Source organism: Seriola dumerili, unplaced genomic scaffold (assembly GCF_002260705.1).
Source record: "Seriola dumerili isolate Sdu_G_001 unplaced genomic scaffold, Sdu_1.0 BDQW01000002.1, whole genome shotgun sequence".
Lineage (NCBI taxonomy): Eukaryota > Metazoa > Chordata > Actinopteri > Carangiformes > Carangidae > Seriola > Seriola dumerili.
Genome location: NW_019174257.1, coordinates 1,623,837 through 1,643,402, shown reverse-complemented (window position 1 = coordinate 1,643,402; position 19,566 = coordinate 1,623,837). Strand labels below are relative to the sequence as shown.

At 41.6% G+C, this 19,566-nt stretch overlaps 1 protein-coding gene across 1 annotated transcript in view; it reads right to left on the bottom strand.

Moving 5' to 3' along the window:
* The window catches only part of LOC111218927 (fibrillin-2-like), a 65,299-nt gene that overhangs the window by 38,666 nt on the left and 7,067 nt on the right, over positions 1-19,566 (bottom strand). Inside the window, exons 3-6 of the mRNA XM_022741454.1 lie at positions 13,044-13,126; positions 12,747-12,848; positions 6,219-6,314; positions 5,615-5,710 (exon numbers count right to left, since the gene is read on the bottom strand). Coding sequence (XP_022597175.1) covers positions 5,615-5,710; positions 6,219-6,314; positions 12,747-12,848; positions 13,044-13,126 — 377 coding nt within the window. The remainder of the gene's footprint in view (positions 1-5,614; positions 5,711-6,218; positions 6,315-12,746; positions 12,849-13,043; positions 13,127-19,566) is intronic.

Here is a 19,566-nt window from a genome sequence, read left to right as displayed (position 1 = left end):
AATGGTTTTGAGAGAAGAGGAAAAAGCCCACTTTGGATTCATTAATAACTGCTGAAGTATTTATAAAACTCCCATGAGGCGTGGAGGTCTGGGAAGATAAGAAACTTGAAATATGAGTTGATTACATGAAAATGAAGCCATTATCATTTATACATACTTTCCTCTGACAAGAGGTCAATAAGTCAAATGAATAAAAAGAAGAAATATATGCACACACAAGCCTGTGTGTGTGTGTGTGTGTGTGTGTGTGTGTGTGTGTGTGTGTGTGTGTGTGTGTGTGTGTGTGTGTGTGTGTGTGTGTGGTTGGTGTGTGCAGACTGAACACATGTCTGGCGGGTCTTGTGGAATTTCTGATTGCATTGTTTTGTTTGTGTCCGTGTGTCCTTCTGCTGATGTGGATATAAATAAATGATTCAAATGTGTGGGCTTGTTTGTTTGCATGTCTGTGTGTGTGTGTGTGTGTGTGTGTGTGTGTGTGTGTGTGTGTGTGTGTGTGTGTGTGTGTGTGTGTGTGTGTGTGTGTGTGTTTGAGAGGTTTATCTCCATCTTGGCCAACCGTAGCAGTCTCTGTTAGTCATATCAGCGCCATTATCAACAGGCTTGAAATCTCTCTTTTCCTTTCGACCTAATCACTCCTCAAGGAGTCTGTTCCTTTCATTTCTTCCACACCAAAAGCAGCCAGCCAAACGTGACTAAATGTTTAACACAGCACAAACACACACACGCACTTGCGAGGGCCAATAACTGTGGGAGAATGGCAATGGGAGAGATAAGCCCTATGTGATCTACCCAGATCTGAAAACCTGCAACCTCAAGCTAACTGCTGTGTGTGAAGTTGAATACACAGAACACACATGACTACGAGGAAACAACCAAATAGTAAAATTTCAATAATTATCAGGCATTTTTAATATACTAATTCTGAATATCCATACTTGGTGAAACTGTGATGTCATATCTTGTGGCATTAAGTTGTCCATCAAGCAGTTCCTCTGTCATTGTTTCTATGTCTCACCCATTGTGCTGTCAAATCTATCTTGACTTCTACGGCTATTTTCGTCTGTTTTGGGAAACTTCCCGACACAATACTGTCCAGCAGTGGAACAATAATGCAGACTCTATTGAATGCAGACACCGACAGGCAAAAACACAGTCGGGGCAAGTGGGCTCCAGGCTCCATCAACAACTACCACTCATGAGACCTGTTACTTATTCAGTGAAGGGAAAGTCTTTGTAGTGCTTTCTTGAGTGCAGTGAGTAAATCAGCCCATTTTTCATCAGGCCAGATCAAAGGCAGCCTTCTAACCATCCTGTGAGGCTAATCCAATGCTGATTTGAACAAACCAGACCCTCTAAATTTGGCCTGGGCATTGGTGAGTAATTTCCTCACCTTTTTATTTATAAAATGGATCATCAAAAGTGCCCCCATGAAAACAGACATTAAAAGCAACTTGTGAAATATGACATTACTAATTATACTTAATATATATCATGATGATTTAATTCAGAAAATATAATCATACATTGTATTTGGATGAAACACTGGGCTCATTATATTAGCAGAGTCCAGAGCAACACATTTCCAGATGTACACATTCTTGCTTGGTTTAAAAATACTCTCAGCCAGTTCTGATGACTGTCAGTTGATATTTGCTCCTCTGTCGCTCAGTAGGGTTCATTGTGTTTCTTATATGGAAATACAGATATGGGGTCTCCATTATAAGGCAACATCATGTTGCATTAGTATATAATTTATAGACTTGCTGTATCAAATTTAGCAAGGCTCTGAACTGGCTGACTCAAACTAAATTGTCATTGGGGGATATTTTCCACAGAGTGACCTGTGTCTGCCCCCCGAATCCCACCCATCTACCAGCGCAGCCTTCCTTTCCAGCCATGTTCAGACCATTCTTATCCAGAGTCAATAGAACAGAAATAGCACAACTTCCACCATTTCCAGCACCTCAAAATGCCCTTGACGTCACCACCTGCTAGGGGGCAAAATTACTCCTCTGCGATTATCGGTTTATTTGGTCTGGACTAGGCCGCAGGCTGGAATTGGAACTGCCCACAGAGGCTGTATAGGTCCACTGAGACGGACTGGACCGGGTAGTACTGGAGCAAAGCCAAAGCTCTGGGAACACACTTCAACACCGCTCCCTCTGCATGCATGTGCAGTCGTGTGAAAATAAACATTAATACTCATGGTAACACAATAGGAAAAAATAGTCATTAAAGTCATTAGGATTCATCCTCACAGGGACATGAATGTCTGTACCACCAAATAAAATGGCAATCCATCCAATAGGGGGTGAGATATTTCAGCCTGGACCAAAGCAGCTAACCGCCTGACCAACCAACAGACAGACCAACATTATAAACACTGCTACCATGACTAAAGACAAACTCACATAAAGGTATAGGTGTAGGTATCCATGCATGCACACATACTGAAACAAAACAGTGACAAGCACATATATAGCTGTTTAATAATGACTGGGTACTCATGGCAGAGATGATGGTTAATGTTTTTGATTTAAAGAGGAATGACTAACTCTGACTCTCATGCTAACGCTACCTAAAGTCAGCAAGCCTCAGGCACACATAAGCTATTCACACATAAATGCACATGCACACACGCTCCAGACACGCAAGGGGTTTCCCATGACTTCATCCTGCACACCCAGTTCACCCATACTGACTGACTTTCACTGCCTTTGCAGTTCGGCAGCAGTCCTCTCACTGAATCACGCAGTAAATCTATTGACTCATGGCCTCGGTTACACAAACTCTATAAACCACAATATACAACTGGCGTAAGTACACCACAGATTGCACCAGGGAGTCTCCAGCCGTTTTGGGCCAAACTCAATATTAAGGAAATTTACTAGTCATTTATCAAAATTAATGAGTGTCTAAATTTGAGGTTTTGGGTGTGTGGGGTGGAGTGGACTATTTGAAAGTAAAATGTTTGAATTTCCTTAGTGACCTGTTTCGAAAAGATGCAGTAATAAGTTAAGTGAAAATAAATATATTGTAGCTGATTCAATTCAAAATTTTGAGTACCAACTTACAATTTTCATATCCAAATGCTGGGATAATTTTTTAAGTCACTAATATGATTCCTTATGAATTACACAGTGAATTTGACAAATTGAGCCCAACTCCTCTTCAAAGTGAAGGACATTTGGCACAAAAAACATACACACAAACAAAGATTTATAAGTGTTTCTCCTGTGACTACCTGCAGCTCTAGCGTTCTACCCACTCCTCCAACACGGAGAGTGGTTGTACTTCCCCCAAAAGGCTTTGTGTACACAGCTGGGGAGTCCATTTTCATTTTCACCCTATCCCTCCCTTCTTCCTCCCTCCATCTCCCTCTCTCTTTCTGCCTCCCTACCTTGCTCCACTCCTCATCAGGAAATGTCCATGACCACTCCACAAAGAAAGTCTATTCTGTCAGTCCTGTGGGGATGTTGGGGTGAGGGGTTGTGGTGGAGGGGGGTATTTATTGCCAGATGTCTTTGAGGCTGCCTATGACAAACTCAACATCCTAAATGTTGTATTTTCCAAGAAAACAAGACCCTGGAGTTTCATGGAGAAATACGATGAGGGATGGAGAATGAGAGGAAGGCTAAAAATGTATACAGAAAACGTATGCAGAATTTTATTAAAGGTTAGATGTAACACTCAGAAAGCCCTTGTTATTAATGACACAGGTGGCCGTTAAGTGAGCTGCAGTCAGCATCTCGTTGCTCATGCTAGCGCATGTGCTCGTACTCCATAGGTAGGCACAAGCAAGCATCCTGGGCATCGGCCAAAACAGCGATGTAACATACACGAGACTGAACGTGACTGACCGCCATCATGTTGATAGATAACGTAACTAAAGTAAAACTGTTACTGCAGTTTGGCTATAAACTATATTTGAGATGACAGACTGTATTTGACTCTCCAGTGCTGGGACAGCACTAAAAGTGTGGAGATGCGTCTGGCTATGCAAGACCATAGTTTGATTAACTGTGTTATGAGGTAATGTTATACCCTGCCGATGCTGACCCTATATTTAACCCCCCGTGACAGTCACATTCCTGTTTGGCTGGAGAGGCTACACTGTATAAAGCTTTTTTTTTGTTTGTTTTTTGTTCTTATGTGGAGTTTGTGTTAGGGTCTGTGTTGTGCTGGGAGCCTGTTGTTTGTTGATGTTAGCAGACTCATAGCATAAATGTCACATCCTTTTGATTTTCCTGGAAAATTCGTCCTGAGTCATTTGCATAGAAATCAGTCTGTTACAGGCAACGGAGAAAGTCTGGGAAGGTCTAATTTTTTAAGTTACATTGCAATCTGTTCACACATTAGGTAATAAGGTAATAATAAGGTAATTAATACATATAAATTCCTTCAAAGTCTTCACATATAGTGCCTTTAAGTGGTAGATAAAGTTACATTTATAGAGAAGAAAAGAAGAGAAGACTGAAGAGAGGAAGATTAGGGTTGAGTTGGGAGGATAGAATTCGAATAAAACAGGTTGAGTTTTTGAGGCTGTTACACAAACATAGATAAATACAATTTATGTAGGTAGAAAAAAAGGAATGCGGAAGACAGGCTGAGATGAATGAGGTGGGTGAAATTACAGGCCAAGAACTTTCCTCTACCTCAGTTTAGCTAACAGCAGGGGGGAGGAAGAAGGAAGGAGGGGGGAGGTGGAAGGTGAGGGCCACGGAAAGGCGAGATTGGTAACAGAGAATATCTGAGGGTGTAACAGGCTTTCTCCTTCTCTGAAAAGGTGAACTGAGGTGAGCGACCATCGATTCAGACATATTTTCATTCGCCATGGGACTGTACCACCTACTTCCAACACCCCGTCGTCACTTCCCACCACACACATACCACAGGCTTCTGTTCAAAGCTCAGGAGAAGAACACCCACTGTCTGTCTGAGCTAACCGTATGAGGTCATCCACGTTAGCAGAGCCTGCTCACTTAGAGCAGAAGTAATGAATTAACAGAGTATGTCTGGACTGATAGGAACAGCATGGCCACATCAAAGCCTTCCTGCTTCGATATTCTCCTTAACACTTGTGTATGCGTGGGTCGGGAGTGTATTGATGAAAAGCAGGGCCACAACATGGTCTTCCACCCCTCCAATCTGGCTGCTTGGCATCCATCTTTTGGCCAATCAGATCCTGGCTGGCTTGACTTCCAAGCTGGATAAATGCTATCTTAGTCACATTACACGAAGTAGTGTTTCATTTACTTGAAATGTATTATTTTCATAGGTGTTGCCATTATTACTCACTGTGTTACAATGATTGCTGAGAATCAAACCAGGCAATGCACACAAGCAATCTGATAGTCACGCAGATTACAAACAAATCTCCACCTTACCCATATCCTCTGGACCACATTGGGAATTTATAATAGACAGTTACAATGTTTGCCTTTGTTTTTGTGTGGTAAAACTGTGGGTTTGTTCACACATGGGCTGATTGTCTAGCTCCACCAGCAAGCCTCTATCACAGCCATACAAACTGAGCAGAAAGGAAGTATACATAGTAGCAAAAGTATACAGGAGACACTACGGTATCAACGTAGAAACCAGGATGAGCTCTCACCTCTCTCGCACTGCGGACCAGTGAAACCGTAGACACAGGCACATCTGTTGGGCCCAATGCAGCGCCCACCGTTCTGGCAGCCATTCTCACACACAGCTACAGGAGAGACGGGAAAAAAGAGTGAATCACAGGGAATTTACAAACTTAGCACACTCTGTCTCTTTCTTTCTCTTTCTCTATCACAGACACACACAGAAGTCTTTCATTAAGCTTCAAATGACTTCATCTCAGAATTACTAACACATAAACACATGCTGCATTGTATATTTGTATTAAAAACACATGAGGATTTTCATTGATGACATCAGTCCTTTAGACAATAACACCAACTCTCTTCACTTCATGTCTCACTTTGAACCTTGCTTTGACCACAAAACATGGCCAAACTTTCAAAAAGTAAAGGGATAGTCTGAAAAAGTCCTAATGTAGTGCTGAGATCCAAATATAAAGACAGACAATTTGCAGAATTTCCATCGCCCTTTCATCTCTCTTACAGTAAGACTTTTAGTCTTTCTGATCAGACATTGTAGCAGGTGACACGGTGCAACCAACACCACAAACACACACATTCACACCCATGGGTGCTGCAGCAGCTTTAACTCACGCTGTCCACAGTGGCTGCCTGTGTAGCCCTTCGGGCAGGAGCATGAGTCCTCTGCGCAGCTGCCTCCATTCATACACCTGACGTTACAGGACTGAACTGTAGGAGACAAGAAAGAGACAAGGGGAGAAATGATGATGGGGTGTGGAGTGGAAAGGGCACAAAATGAGGAGGAAAGAAATGATGAACATCAGACCTTCACATCCCTTGTTTTATCAAAACACAAGCTGCAGCATTATCAAAGGATGAATAAAAAGAGGAACATTGAAAAGGCTTTGTTATGTACAACCTGTCATTATCAACCAAACCTAGATTTTTTTTAAATGAGAGTGTGTATTAACTGAGTGACTAAATAGATTTCTTTATTAAATTATTACCCAGTAAAAAGGCACATTAAGAGTTGTTTCCAAACATCTGAGCATTAAATAACTATGGTCACTTTAACACATTATGAAGCTCTTTACACTTCAGCTGAGTTTGCACAGCACTGGTGTTTCTTTGTCAGCTTTAGATCAGCAGACAAGGCTCAAAGGCCCCAGGCCACAAAACCAAAGCTAATCAAGCAGACTGAGGGAAGGCAATTAGTCGAGCCAGCTGTACGCTACAGTCAGTCAGTCATTCAGGAATTTGCTGAGAGGAGAGGGAAACTGGGTAAGGGGGGTAATCCAAACATAGCAGGATGCACAGAGGAGAAAGTCTAAGAAAAAGAGTGTAATTTTGAATAGTGGATAACCAGACCAGAAGTGTTGCAATGGTATCAGCTATTATAACTAAGCTATTAATTATGAAGCAGGACTTTCCTGGCTGACAGACTGCTTTGCCAGAGTGTGAGAACGCCAAACTGACAGTCCAAAGTTAACCCACGTAGCACTAGCTTCCATAAGAGAAATTAATTGGACTTCCTGTCTGACAAGTAGCTGTCTGCTGAGCCAGGTTGTTACCGTACACAAGAGGAAAGAAGACACCTACAGTGCTGGATGTTAGCTGACTGTATTCTCTGAGTGTTTCCTTGTATCCTCTTTTTACTTTCCCCCAGGCTCAAGTGGATATTTTATTGTCCTTCACCCTGTGCTTTTATTTTTCTTCCTTCCTGCACTTCTCCCTATTCTCTGCCTTTCATGCTCTTCTGTCCATAACTTAATCGCAAGTTCAACATTAATTTCCTCTCTCTCCATCTGCCTGTTTATGTCTCTCTCTCTCTTTATCATTTCTGGCATGCAGAGCTGTGCAGCAGAGGGGAAATGGCTGAGCTTCCCCGTAGCTGAGTTTGTCTAATGAGACTTTCTGAGTTTGCACACTTGCCAACAGGAGGCATTTCAGCCACTATAATCCACCCACTTATTCTGACTGTACCCAAACACACTTAATATGACTTGTGTGAGTCACGGTGAGTGAATATACTCTAAGGTAGTTTTTCATTTTCATTGTGATCTCCTACACTGCCTTACTGGCAGCTTACACAGTATAGACTTCAGTTACATGAGTCAAAGCACATATCTTGGATGTGGTTCCTGTGCTGCGGAGTTTCCGTAAATGCAAGGCAGAGTGTGTGATTCGCTGAAACTGTCAACCAAGCTTTCATTCCTCCACATATTTAATGTATCTAAAGTCTAGAAGAAGTTCCAGTTAACTTTCTCTTGTGCAACACTTGGCAGACTCTACGTACAGATTTGGCAGAAACTACTTTTTGTCTGGATTGCATCTCATAGCAACATGTGGTTATAAATTAAAGCAAATAGTTTGGGACTCTGGGGCAGGCTGGGTTTATAGGTTAGTGTACTAGTGTGCTGTCTCTTTCTCTTCTTCTCATTCGCTCTCATGGGAGCTCGGTCACGTCTTCTTCTCAGGTTTCAACCTCAGCTCTGTTCAAGACATGAGGTTAACGCTGTACGCTCTTTTGACTCGCTTTTCTTCTCTCAGGCCAACAAAAGGAGCAGTGATGTGAAACATGAATAATGATTGCACTGAGTGATTTCAGTTTTCCCCGCTGTGGAACAAACCTTGGAGAAAAGTGTTCCAGCGCGCTGTAACCCAGACTCCCCCAAAGCTGAGGGCAACTTGGGTAAGCTCATCCATTTTTCAACAAGTTCCCCTCCCCACAAAAACGTATTTCTAAATAGGTCAAGGAAGTATGGTGAAAGAGTTTGGCTAAGGTTGATTTGGAAAAGAAACATTGCAGTAAGAGTCTCTCTGCCCACTGAACTCTCTGCCCTCAGGAATAGAGGATAATGGGTCAGGTGCTGGAAAGATGGAGATATATTGATGGTGTACGAGAGAGTAAGTTCATGTCGTGATTTTTATGTAACAGGAACTAGATGGGAGGAGGAGGAGGAGGAGGAGGAGGAGGAAGCAAACAAGCACATTCGGAGAGAGAAGAAGATGATCTCATTGGCAAACTTTGCACCTCCCTCCCCCTCCTCGTGGCACTCCATCCCCCGCAGGTGGAGGGAGATGGTTTGCCCCAATGACCTGTGCCTGGAAAGCCGCACGTGCAGAGCAGCAGCATGGGGGGATGTATGTGTGTGTATGTATGTGTGTGTGTGTGTGTGTGTGTGTGTGTGTGTGTGTGTGTGTGTGTGTGTCTTCCAGACACTGAGCAAAAGGAGCTGGGTGTTGCTTTACAGCACCACAATGCACCTCTGTATTCTGGTAGTGTCGTTGGTGAGCTGCTCACATCTGGGTGTTTTTTACGAGAGGCTGCGAAACACAGGAAGTCCAGGCTTGTGTGTTGAATGTGTGTGTGTGTGTGTGTGTGTGTGTGTGTGTGTGTGTGTGTGTGTGTATGGGTGCATGTGTGTCTGATGGAAAACTGAGGAGCTTTATAGCTGTGTTTTGTCCTGATTTACACACACACACACACACACACACACACACACACACACACACACACACCCCAGGGACAAGTCAGCTGCAGTTTCAGCATGGATGGGCAATGTAATGAAACAAAGCTGCATAAGATGCTGTCAAAGTCAGTTGTCATCCAAATGCAAAGATTTCTTTCCATTTTAGGAAATTCAGAGTCCTGCACCTTGTTTTTCATGGAGTGGAGCAGCATGGCTTCTAATTAAAAAGGCCCTCCCTGTTTTCCCAGCACTCACCACTGTTCCTAGTCAATGGCCAGTGGAAGCCTGTCAGTCTGAAGACAGCTGTTTCTCAGCATTAGGGCGAGAACATCCGTGGTAATGATTTTGTAATTATGGTTATGGGAAGACAAGGTTATAAAGACAACCCTATACGATCGTCAGCACAGCTGCTCTGCTCTAAACTGTCAGCGGGTTTCTTTCAAGGGTGACTTACAACACTAACCCTTGTCGTCAGGAAAGTGACATGTATCCATAAGATCTATTTCATATAGACTTTGCCCTCTAAGAGCTGTGGCTATTGGGTTTGTCTCCGCAGTCGTGAAGAATTTCTTTCGAACTGAGCCCAGAAATTTTCCTACCGGGTTACGATACGTAACCAGCGTTATCAGTAAATGTGACTTATGCAGTTACTAAGCCACCATGGCTTTTCAAAAATCCGGTTTTGTGTCAGTTTCTAAAGGTGTGCCAGGCTATCCACTGGAACACGTGCTTATATTGTTAATCGAAAACAACAAAGCTTCCAGGAAGAGTCGTAAAAGAAAAAATCATATACAACCATCTGTATGGACACAACAATAATCACAGACATGTGGATAACATGTAGAAAACCACAAATCTGTTGCTGATTTATTTAAACCTCTGCATTCCACAGGCAAGACATGAGACATGAAGATGCTATCTATAACCCAGTGAACCAGGGTGCTAGAATCAGGCTGTATAATTAAGGCAGAGGAAATTGGTGTTTCCAAACGGATCTCTATAGAGCTGCAATTTATTTCCAACTGCACTGAATTATCCTATTAAAGGGTGGACTCTCTCCAAAAGCTGAATTTGGGAGTTAGCACATTCGGGAAGACAAGATCTACAATGTGGGGTGTTTGCCTGCTCTTGGCATGGCCTAAAGCCTCAGAGACAGATAATGTTGCGAAAACAATTTTCAGCTAAAGTAATTTGTTGGACACACCTAAAACAGTGAGTGTGGCTCAGTGGGACTTCAAATCAAAGCTTTATAACCAAATATAAAATGTAGCGAAGACAGTTGGAAACATCCCACTACAATAGTCTGAGTAGTTCAGAAGCAGTTAAACATAAGATGGTGAGCAAAGTAACAGATACATCTTTTAGGTTAGATAAATAGGTTAGATAAACACCACTCTTAACAGGCCATTCAAGCATTATTCAAAACTACTAATAAACTGATCATACAGCATCTCAGCGGCTTCATTTCCTGCCTCTCCGCTGCCTGTAACCCTGTCGAAAAAAGCCACCATAAATCCCAGGTGAGGAAAGCTGAGAATGACAAAGTGTGACAATCAGTTCGGCTCAGGTCTGCTAAGCTCTTGCTCCAATTTATCACTTCACTTTTTCACGTCGTTCCTGTCTCTTAGGAACATGACTTCATAGCTCTTGCCAAAGCACTGACTCTGCAGGAGATCTGTGCGTATCCTGCCACACAGGTCAGAGGCTGTTTTTCTCCACCCCACCCTCCGTGCCCTTCCTCTAAGGGTCGTCCTTACTTATGGCTGGAACAGATCCCGTTTTACACCTCTGGGTCACAGCCAACTGATGCTCACTGTGTGCGAGCGTGTGCATGTACATTTTTTTTTCTTTCTGTTTGTTTAATAAGAGTGTAAGTGTCTACGTACAGTATGTGTGTTAGCAGGCTTAATGGAATGTGAGCATGTGAAAGGGGTCTGGCAGGGGCTAGGCGTGACTGACGAGCTGACTTTGGCCTATTAAAGCAGTGAAGCTGAACACATCGCATGCTACTTAATACACACATTGACACACACTTTGCATGGTCCCAAAGTGCAGCTTAACGAAAATGTTTTCGGCATGTCCTGCACATATTACCTTCATATTTAAACCCTGCACACATTTCACTAATCTCACTAAGACAAATGAGATTTCACACACTCTGCGTGTGCTGTAAAACACCTCTACTCCAAACACACACACACAAACACACACACACACACACACACACACACACACACACACACATCCTGAGTGGTCTGTAACTAAGCCCAGCAGACTCAGCTGGGGCAGCCAGACTCTTTGCTTTAATCCTGACAAACCCTGTGACCTGCAGGCTGTAGCACAGGCCTGGGGCTCTATACACTACTATTACACTGGCTACAGTACTATTCTGGCTCCCCTGAGAGAAGGGTGGAACCATTACCTTTGGAAAATAGCAGAACAGTTGAATAAGTAGGAGCTGAAACTGTTCAGTGTAACAGGCAACATCATTTGGTCAGCAGTTTAGGCCACTTAGCAGGATCACGCAGTAAAGTGAGGTACAGCTCGAGGCTATTTGGAAAAATAATGGGAATGCACTGTTTCAATACTTTGCATTACAACAATGATCTACTGGTTTATTCTGCCACTACTTGTGTAGAGTAAGGAATCAGATAAGGTGCCGAAAAGGCCAAAGGCTATAGCTAGAAGTTAGTTAGCTTAGCTTAGCACAAAGACTGGAAACAGGGAGAAACAACTAGCTTGGGTCTGTCCAAAGTAATTAAACTCTGACTAACAGCACATTTAAAGCACACTAATTAATACATTACATGACACCCAGTTTGTTTAATCCATACATAAAACCACCACTTTGTGTGCGGGTTTGTGTGCTGCACTATTTTTTGGCTGGGAGCAGTTGCCAGGTAACCAGCCATTTAGAAGTGCTGGTAGGCAGACTCATGTTATCTTTGGACTTAGCTGGGTTAAGTTAACTCTCCTGCTGGCTGTGGCTTCATAGATATGGCAATGGCTTAAATCTTCACATCTTACTCTCTGCCAGAAAAGTGAATAAGCATCTTTATCAAAATGTCAAACTATCCATTTCATCATATGGTTTAGGGCTGCAAGTATTGATTATTTTAATTATCAATCAATCTGCCAAATTCTTTTTGAATTAACTGATTAAACATTTGGTCAATAAAATATCAGAAGAGAGTAAAAATAATAATAATAATAATAATAATAATAATAAATGTATAATCATAATTTGGGTTAAACCTAACATCATCAAATGTCTTATTTTGTCTAAACAACTCTCCACAACCTGAAAATATCACATCATATCATTTTCTATCACATAAGACAAAAAACGGAAACCTGGAGATTGTTTGGAATTTTTACTTGAAAAATTAATTGAATGACAATTCAGTTATCAAAATTGTTGCTGCTAATAGTGTAAAAGTAGAATAATTGACTAATTGCCTCAGCTCTTACAGCGATGATGCTGATTCCCAAAAATGTGTCAAAGTATCCTTGAGCAAGACACTGCTGCTCCTGATTCATCCTGTCCAAGATAAATGCGATGTAATGTATTGAATGCAGATAAACAGCTATTCACTTACTTTATTCTGTTTATTTGTTGCCACATTATGATGGGTTTGATGTTAGGTGAAGATAAAGTTATGTGTGTGAAATGAGCGGCACTACTGACCTCCTGCTCCTGCTCCACAGCTGGGAGAGAGCTGGCCATTCGAGCAGGTACACATGTTGGGTCTGGAACAGAAGCCATCGCCACACGAATTCCTGCAAATTGCTGGAGAGGAGAGGAGAGGAGAGGAGAGGAGAGGAGAGGGGAGGGGAAGGGGAGGGGAGGGGAGGGGAGGGGAGTGAATTTAATTGGTTCATTCATTTTTCAAGATAATGATACAAGCAGAATTATCCCAAGTCTGTTTGTTATCTTTTCCACTGGGCTTTGTGGTATCGAGGATTTAAGGATGAAGCAACTTACGAACAATACACTGGTTGCCTCCCGGCAGAGTCTTCCAGCCTGGACAGCAGTATGAATGGAAGCGAGAGCCACACACATTGGGTCTGACAGAGACAAAAAGAAAGAACAAACAAGTTCACTACTCACCCAGACCTCCCAAACATATTTCAGTAAAACCCCTAAACAAATACACACAGTTATGAGTTATTTTCTGTGCTGCCCAAGACCTGCACGGCCCCTGCTTTTAGAATAAACATAACAAACTTTGATACAAAGCCTCCTCGGGTGATGGATGGAGGTATTTTCAGAGAGGGCAGGAGGGAAAGGAAATGCGAGGGGCCTACAACATGAGGAGGAGCATTTTGTTTTCATTCAAGGGTGAATTTAAACTTGGAAGGACAGGATGTATAAAGTCCTTTCTCCCAAATTCCATGCCTGACTGTGCTGTTCTCTGGCAAATATCCAGTGCTGCTCCCCATCGCTGCCCACCCCTCTCAGTCAGCTCTGATTCCTACTGGTGGAGAGTCTGCAAGGAACTTTGACCCTGCCTGACATATGTAAGAGTCATAATGGCGTATGGAGTGCTTGATGGCCTGACAGGTTAGCCACAAAGTATTCCTTTGAGGAAATGGCTAAACCACATCTCAAGACGACTGACTCGGCTCACACACGCACAAACACACACATAAACAAGCAGTGGTACTGAAGTCTGCAGCTGCTTTACAAGCTGATGCAAAGTGGACTTCAGTTTCACTTTTTATCGTCCATGAATAATTACACACCCACTTATAACTCAGTTTATTTAGAAATGGAGTAAAAATCCCAACATGCATCAATCCCAAAGCCTAGATCCACGCACTGTAAAGAAGTGTGCACAAATCATTGTGTGCACAAAAGAGAAATACCCCAAGTCGCTGCATAAAGCTGTTTAACAAGCTGAAGGGATTCCAACTATGTGGTTGTAGTAATGATATCCTTAGTGACCTTTCAAAGCGTATAATAACGGGCATATCTGTGGTCATCTGCGATAGTGGTTAGTTGTTTGCATTTGCTGATGGCATGACTAGGAACTGAGTGACCACAGCTTGGTAAATTGGGAAAAAGCGTGATCCAGATGCTCATGGTAAAGTAATTTGCCACAGGGATCACATCTCCTTAGTCTAGACAATTTCTGCCCCCAGGACATAATTTATGACTGTTTAAGGTAACGCTAGATTACCCTATGTTTTCAGACGCTGACCAAGGGCTAGTGAAATTAGACAACAAATTAACACATCTTTAAAAGGGTACCCGGGGATTTAGTATTGCACTTTCATAGAGTCGAGGGACTTGCTGGTGACAATGTTTGTTTTTTTTTAAGTCAGAAATTGGTATAGCAGAGGCGAGGATATTCTGATTTGTAGTCACTAGTTTGAATCAAGCTTCACAAACACTGGATTCTACATCTTTCTCATGATGCAACTCAACTGTTGATTGAGTGTCTGTTTCACACTCTGTGTCTCCAACATATAGCACAGGTTTAATCCTGATGACAACATTGGATTTTTTTTTTTTTTTTTCAAACTTTGCAAAGCTGCTTCTAGAGCCACAGAAGATATTTTACAAGTGTTTTCACAGGGTGAGTGGTACACCTCATGGCAAGTAAAGTGACCATGATGTATAAACCAATGTTGCTCCTTAAAGGGAAAGCTTTTACATCTTAATTTTGGTTATTTTTCTTGAAACATGAGTACTTTTACTAACTAAAACTGTCATTTTTATTCAAGTCATACAACTTGCTGCATATTAGTTGTAGCAGTTTTAGTTTGTCAATTATTTCAAAAACAGTGAAACTTTACATTTCTTATTTTGTCAATCCAGCAGTCCAAAAGCCAAAGTTACGATATAAATTTTAGAAAGCCAAATCCGAAGATTTGAGAGGCTAGAAGCAACCACTGGTTTATATTTTTTGCTTGTTTAGTGACTTAAAGGAACAGTAGTACTATAGAAATATGCTTATTCATTTTCCTGCAGGGAGTTAGATGAGAAGATACCCCTCATGTATGAACCAGCAGCTATAGCTGGTAGCTTAGCTTACGATAAAGATTGGAAATGGGGGACACATCTAACTGGGTTCTGTTACATAATCCACCTACCAGCACCTCTAAAGCTCACTAATCAGTACATTATATTTTGTTTGTTTAAGTCATGCGAAAACCAAAGTTAAAAAGCGAAAATTGAAACTTTTTCCGTAGAGTAACATGCCAGGCGATTTCTTGGGACAAAGTACGAGGCAACTACCAAAGACTCTAGGGAATTACAAGTACAGCATTTCCTAAAAAAGTAGAACTATTCCTTTAAACAATGAATCTATCATCAAAATCATTGTCAGCACATTTTCCATGGATTAGCTAACTGAATTAATTGATTAATCATTTCAGTGCTGCAGCGAAACCAAAGCAGTAAAAGTTAACATGACTGAGCAGTTTTTGAATATGCGTTCAAAACAGGGCGATTAGAAGAACAGTGCTAAAGTGGGAAATTAAGTGTCAACCCTGATGAACTTCTCAAGTTCCTCCTGTGTGAAAGAGATGACCTGCGTCTCCTCCTCACCAGACAGTATCCGTAGTAACCCCGGGCTGTCACCAGGGAGATGACAGCTGTGGTTTGAATCTCTGATGGATGAAGAGCAGAGCACACCTCCAACCACATTACCAGATGGCATGTGGGGGGGCAGAGAGACAGACAAACAGGTGGGCAAGCAGACGAGAGATATTTATGTAGGTAAAATTGGTGGCCACAAAAAAAAACGAAAGATAAAAATAAAACAGAAAGGGGAGAAAATACAGAAGCAGTGGGTTCTTTGGGACATTTCCAGAAACTGAAACGTGAGGGTTGGCTTTAGAGAGAAAGTGCGAACGGAGTGAGAGAAATGGCGGTTAGGAAGAGGGAAGAGGGGACGGTGGGAAAAGAACAGGAGATCAGTGGGAGGGAAAGCAAAACAAGTTTATGTTGAGAAAAGGAGGAAGTAGGAGGAGGAGTGGGAGCGGAAAACAGAGGATATGGAAACGAGGGAGAGAGCAGCATAAGCAAGAACAGGCCAGATCCTTGGTGGGGGTTGAATTTCTGGGGCAAACACACAAACTAAACAGGGCTTCGAAAAAACGTCAGAAATGTACAGAGCGAGACATCAGCATTCCAACACTTAATGAGCAGTGAACCAAACTTCTTCCCTGATCTATTTCTTCACAAAGCGTTGAAGATTTTCCACTGTTAAAGACCTGGGGGATGTCAATATATGAAGGATTATAGGGGTCTGACCCTGAGGTGCTCTGGTTTGTTATTCTTCCTCTCTCTCTCCCTCTCTCTCTCTTTCCTCCAGGTCAACGCCTGGTCTCCTATCACAGAGACGAAGCTTTAGACAGTGGACTGAAGTAAAACAGAATGAAAGACAGCCATAAAAAAAGGAGTTTAAGCCCCAGGGGTTTTCCTCAATATTGAAATGTCCTACTGTTCTCAGGGCACAATCTAAAGGAGATTAACTCTTCTGTGGCCATGTTGCGGCCTTTGAAGTTGCCTCCCGGCCCGTGGATCGCTCATTAACTGCCATTAATAGTAATAAAAGGAAAATGGGTGCCACCTCATCCAAGGGGAAATATGAAGAATAGAAAAAAAAAAGGGGTTTCTGTAGTCAGAGTTCAAAGTCGAAAGGGGCTGCAGTATTGTAGAGTTTTTCAGAGTAGGCTTCTATAACCACAATAATCACCACTTATCTTACTGTTACTATTACTTATCTTGTCATTTCATGAAACTCATTTAACTAAGACTAATTTTAGAGCTTGAACATTTTATGTAAATATGCTAAATACTCTCAGATTTCATCTTTTTCAGATTGCTGTAATTTGCTGCTTTTCTTTATCATATAAGATGGTAAACTGAATATCTTTGGGTTTTGGACTGTTGATGACATAAAACTAGGTATATTAATCAGTCACGTTGGTGTCTGGCAAATTCTAATTTTCAATGCATGTTTTCACCGTTTCCTTTCCTAGTTGCAAATCTAATTTTCTCCGTGGTTGTGGTTTCTTTGGGTTTTAGCAAAGAGTTTGAGTTATAAAATTAGAAAATGCAAAATCAACAAGGCTGTTACGAGGCTGTAGCCTGAGGGTCCTCTTCCCATGCAGGAATCCACAGGGTCAAAGGTTATGGCAGTTCAGAGCAGAGCCTCCACTGACCTACAAGGAAAGGCAGAGCTGGGCAGGCATGGAAAATGACTACAGACAGTCTGTTTCCATAAAGAAACAGCCCAGAAGTTCACAGTTGCCAGGACTCCAGGTCAGGTGTCTGTGTCCGTGTATGTGTGCGTCAGGGTACTGGTCATAGGTCAAAGGTCATTTGCCTGGTATCTGACCCCCCTCAGGACAACTCGTAAACATATTGCTGCCTCTAGCAACACCTGGGCCTGTTGCTCTCCTATCAGATAGAGGAGTGAGGATGACAAAGGAATGTAGTGTATAGTCGATGACCCAACTACAGATGGTGATAAGAGAGATGGATATTAATCAGTGGTGGAATAGATATTCAAAATTAGCTATTGTGCCACTAAGAAAATAAAATTCTGCATTAACTTTAAATTTCATTAGAGGTAAAAAAAAAAAAAAAAAAAAAAATCAAGTAAAATTTTGCTTCACCGTTGAGTAAAAATGTGATATCTTCAGTTTGAAAGCTTTTCGTGCTCAGAGGAGCTGAAGAAAGCAACGAAAGAAAGGAAGGACAGAAAATTACAAGGGGAAATGAAGGGAAAGTGGAAAAAAGAAGGGGAAAAGGCAGGACAGCGGAAGGGAAGGAATGAAATAGTTATGTTGAAAATATTTTGTGAATTTGCCTTATGTTAACTGTAAAGTCCTTATCAGCAGAGGATAGTAGTCAGACCGAGATATATGCAGTGACGGACAAAGTGCAATATTTCAGTCTGAGGTGAAGTTGAAGTATGACATCTCACGAAATAGAAACACTCAAGTAAAATATCTCAAAACTGTACTGTTAGTATAGTGCTCACTTTCTCGGATAGTGATAGAAACAAGAGGAACAGTTGATACATTCTTGTCTTGGCAATGTTGTCCTGCTAAACTCATGCCATTAAAGGAGTTATTTGTATAGGCTAAGTGTTGTTATTGCTACATAGCCAACATTAGTATTAACAGTTGTTTACTTACCAGTCTTGCCAAGAGCTTCAGCTGTCTTAAAAGACAAGAAGTTATAATACATCCTCTGAGCAGCGTTATTTCTTCAGGGCAGCCTACCGGACACTATTGACTCAGTATCAGAGAGTGATGAGATGGGCCAACCATGCCAAAGCTAACTGGTTAGCATGCTAACTTAAGTAGAAGAAAAGAAGTGATAGAATTTGAAGCAAAACAAGAGGGTTTTTTTTTTGACTGCTGGAACTGCTTGGTGAGTAAAGGAATGAAGTTTGATGCTGTAAACATCTGTTAATGGGTTAATAATGTTGGCAATGTAGCAATAGCAAAAACTTAAAAGTAGCTCCTTTAAAGAAGTGTAATTGAATTTAATTGAGATACAGAGATAAAGGGGGAAAGAGTGAAAGATTGTTGGCAGTGTAACAGAGAAGGGAATTGCTTGTGTTTGTTGAGCTGACTCCTCTGGCTGAGAGACAACAAAGGCCTGTACTACGAAGCAAGTTCAACACACCCAGGAAACCTTCCATCGTCTGGCTTAACCGAACTGGATAACCGGTACTACAAAGCTGGTTATCATTTAGCTCAGTTAACTCTAGGTTTTCCTCTTTGACTACAAGCACGTTCATGTGAAAGAGGCGGAGTTGTTAATTATAAGCAACATCATCAGAACCATGAATAAAGTATTTCATATGACATGAAAAGCTGGAAAATTCGGTTATAGTGACATTTACTACTTAACTGAATGAAATGTAAATAGTATAGGAATAGGAACTAGAATAGGAAAGAAACACTAGAAATATTTTCCAAGGCTAAGGATATACTTTAAATACATGCCTAAATTACATAGGTTATTGCTAAGTTTCTTACTTCTTACTTTATTTAGTGTGATAAACTCTCCATGCATTTATTAGAAGCTCTGTTTTAAAACCAGAATGGACACATGCAAGGTCTGGAACAGCAAGATGATTAGACTGAAAATGTCTACTGCTTGTTATTATTTATCACTTAATTGTGAACTCTTTTTTTCCCATTGGGATCCTGTAGGGATGATGACTCAGTTTTTCCAGTTATCTGATTGGTCAGTATTGGGCTGTTGACAGGTTTTGCTCTGATCCTCTGAAGTTTCTCCAGAGCAGATTAGGAGTTCAGTGTAAGTTACCATGGTGAATTACCTCAGTAAGAAGTAACCCACCGTCATAGGATTTAGTTAAACCTGAAGTTACCTCACTAACCTCAAGCTACAGGTCTCCAGAGATAAAGCTCTCTATCACAATTAAACTTAAACTGTGGTCTACCATGCGAATCCCAGAGGGGACATTTGAATATTGCTGTTTTCCATAAAAATGTATGTCATCACCCAAGAT